This window comes from Pinus tabuliformis, chromosome 3_1, assembly GCF_031772625.1.
Source record: "Pinus tabuliformis cultivar Carrire ecotype Pingquan chromosome 3_1, CPIR1, whole genome shotgun sequence".
Classification (NCBI taxonomy): domain Eukaryota; kingdom Viridiplantae; phylum Streptophyta; class Pinopsida; order Pinales; family Pinaceae; genus Pinus; species Pinus tabuliformis.
The window spans coordinates 153,306,110-153,309,541 of record NC_142301.1 but is presented as its reverse complement, the minus strand read 5'-3'; the positions used below and the strand labels follow the sequence as shown (position 1 = coordinate 153,309,541).

Genomic DNA, 3,432 nt, shown 5'->3' with positions numbered 1-3,432 from the left:
TGCTGCCACGATATCCCATCTTCATTTCATAATTGGAGGCAATTTAATCCATTGCTGTAAAAATATTATATTTATTACTTGGTGATTGAGTTGTTGATTTTTCGTTAAGGAAGAAAGGAACTGAGTAACTACATAATGCATATGTGTTGGATTGAAGAACAAATATTAGTGAGAGGTACTTATTTATAGTCAAGAAATAACTAAAAGAGATATTATTACTTTCTCCCATCTTCATTTCATAATTGTAGGCAAAGCAATCCATTATTGTTAAAAGAGTATATTTAGTAATAGTGATCAATTTGTGTAGCCTAAAGCATTCTCCATCAAGCATGTGCAGCCTAAATCACTCCTAACAACACCCTAGTAAGTAGAGTGGTGAAGTAATAAAGTCTCCAAATATCTAACTTAACTTATGTTATTCTCATTATAATACATTAAATTCATGCTGATTCTAGAAATATGTTGATTACAGATATTTTCCAAATCAACATTAACCCAGAGTGGAGATTCTTGGTCAGAAAGCTGAAGTGATCGCAGGTCTGCAACGCTCTGCAACCAAACCCTAGAAGCAGCGCTCATTGAACACCCTTGGGGCGGGGGGGGGGGGGGGGATCGACCCCCCTAGCCTTTGGCCCCTTCGTTTTCGGTAGCCTACCTCCTGAGCCCACATTTACCTCATTCGCCTCCCGATCTAGGGACAAAGGCAAAGCACTGGCGGCAACCTATGCCTCGAAAGCCAACGGACTTGCGGCTGAGAAAAGCTTCCCAAATCAAAGCGGAGCAACATGATCATCCCCCTGCAAACCGATATTGAAGGAAACCCCCTCATTAATCATCGAAGACCCATGGATTGAAGAATACAGAGATCACATGAGCAAACATGCCCTAATCTGTCGCTTCATGGGAGTGAGACTCAATGAAAAAGCTCTCTGCTGGTGGATAAACCAGAAATGGAAGCCCAAAGGGAACTATGAACTATAGTTAGGAGCAAGGAATTTTTTCACGGTCATCTTCACCCACAGGGAAGACAGAGACCGCACCTTCGAAGGAGGCCCATACTTCTACAACTCGGCAGGACTCTACATAACGTACTGGAAGCCAAACTTTGTTCCAGAGCAAGAAGACTTCACAAAAGTTCCAGTCTGGCTCAGGCTATACTCCTTGCCGGTGGACTATTGGAATGAGCGGATCCTGGAAGCAATCGGGAACAAGCTGGGTGTCTTCATCAAAACTTCAGATCTCACATCTCAAGGTAAATACACTGCCTACGCTAGAATCTGTGTTTATATGGATGTCTCAGGACCTCTCCTAGGTTATATTGCTCTGATCCACAAAGGTATTCAATGGAAGCAGTCCATCGACTATGAAAATATTCCTTTTAGATGCAGGAAATGCCGACAGCACGGACATCTTAGTCATGGGTGCCCCCTAAATCAACCCCCATCTAAACCCCAAACAGACAAAGCGGACAACCCATCCCCAGATTTCATCCCTGTTACCAGGAAGAGAAAAAAGCAGAAAGGGAAAAATCCTCTGAAAAACCCCTCCAACCCAATCCTCACCCAGCAAAATAGCTTTGAAGTTCTAAGCAACCAGGATCCTTTCGAAAACCCTCTGAAATCCCAAGCCCCCCCGGCTCAAGATCCACCCGGGCAGCCTCAACCATCCAACCCTTCAACCACCTCCATCCCTGGCTCGGACAATCCCCAAACCAAGGAGCAGCTTCAAATCCCGCAACCCAACTCAGACCACAACGATACAAGCTTCGCTCCTCTGCATACCCCTCCTTGCACAGAAAACCAGCCAAATCGGAGGCCCTCAACCGCTCCCACCAATCCTCTGGAAGAAATTCTGGGTGACCTGGATCTCCAGGAGGTCAACGAGCAATGGTCCAAACAGGGTGTGAATGCCATCCCCCAGGAACACTTGGAGAAAATCGAAATGGCATACTTGCAGTTAGAATATCTGAATCAGAATGCAGCTAAAAAGCAATGGGGAGAAAGCAGCCAAACAGGCATCCAAGCAAACCTAGACCTGGACCAATACAAGCCGAAAGGTCCAGGAAGAAAACGGGGAAGAAAATCGACAAAGCAACAAATACAAGAACTCGGTAGGCGCCTAATAAATGAAGGAAAGATGAGGGCTCTGGTCCTAGCCACACCGAAGATTTCTCAATGAAGATAACAACATGGAACATCAGAGGGCTAAATGGCACCTCCAAAAGACGAATCCTTAAAAACCGTCTTTTCACGCAATCTCCAGACCTGGTCTTACTACAAGAATCCAAATGCTCAGCCAACGGCATAGAAACACTCAAGAAACTATTTGCAAAAGGCTTTCAATGTACAAGCACAGAAGCCATTGGGCAGGCAGGAGGGCTCTTAATATTCTGGAACAAAAACAAGTTCTTTTTGCAGAATGCTCTGTCCACTAAACATTCGCTATCAGTGATCTTCAACATGCCAGACTCACAACAAACGATATGCATCACCAATGTGTATGGACCTCAGCGAATTCAGGAGAAGTTCAAGATGCTGGAAGACTTGAACGAAATCAGACATCACCATGGTGCCAACCACTGGATCCTAGGTGGAGATTTCAACATGATCACCAACCTAGCAGAGAAGAAAGGGGGCCTAAGAAGACTGGATAAAGATGCGGAAGCTTTCAGCACCTTCATAGCAGCATCTAAACTCATTGATGTTCCCACAGTCAATGGTCTACACACATGGAACAATAAGCAGGGGGAAATAGACAGGTTGCATCAAGGCTTGATAGGTTCCTCATATCGGAATCCATCATGCTCCAGAATCTAGACATGGAAGCCAACATCCTGCCCATTGGGGGATCAGATCACTGGCCAGTACAGCTGCACTTCACCAATATGATCAAGCCCCAAAACCGGCCTTTCAGGTTCGAAAGATTCTGGATAGACCACCCAACCTTCATGCAAAATATACAAAGTTGGTGGACCCAAACCTCTGTAAAGAGCGACAACATTATGTACATATTTCAGCAAAAGCTCAAGAGCATTAAAACAAAGCTCAAATCCTAGAACAAGAACACATTTGGTAACATTTTTCAAGCCAAAAAAGAGCTCGAGGAAAAAATGGCAGGCCTCCAACAATCAATGATCAAGGACGGGCCTAATGAGGACATGCTAGCTTAGGAATCAAACCTCTAAAAGGTAGCAGACATGCAAGGGGCAGGACTAATAAAGGTAGCAGATTACTGGCAACCACAAACAGTGACCACCACCTGGCAAAAATGGCTAACCAAAGATCAATGGCCAACACAAGACCACAATGGAAACATAGAACAACTCCTACAATAGCTAGAACAGTGCAGAATCCTCACCTCAACCAGAGAAGACATCCTGCGATGGGGAAACAATTCTAAAGGAACTTTCAATCTAAAGGAAGCCTACAGAAT

The 3,432-nt window shown here is 44.6% G+C and overlaps 1 protein-coding gene across 1 annotated transcript; it reads left to right on the top strand.

Moving 5' to 3' along the window:
* Positions 1-2,174: 2,174 nt before the first annotated feature.
* On the top strand, positions 2,175-2,816 carry LOC149186249 (uncharacterized). Its single transcript, XM_089409276.1, has one exon. The coding sequence runs from the start codon at positions 2,175-2,177 to the stop codon at positions 2,814-2,816; it is 642 nt and encodes a 213-aa protein (XP_089265402.1).
* The last annotated feature ends 616 nt before the right edge of the window (positions 2,817-3,432 follow it).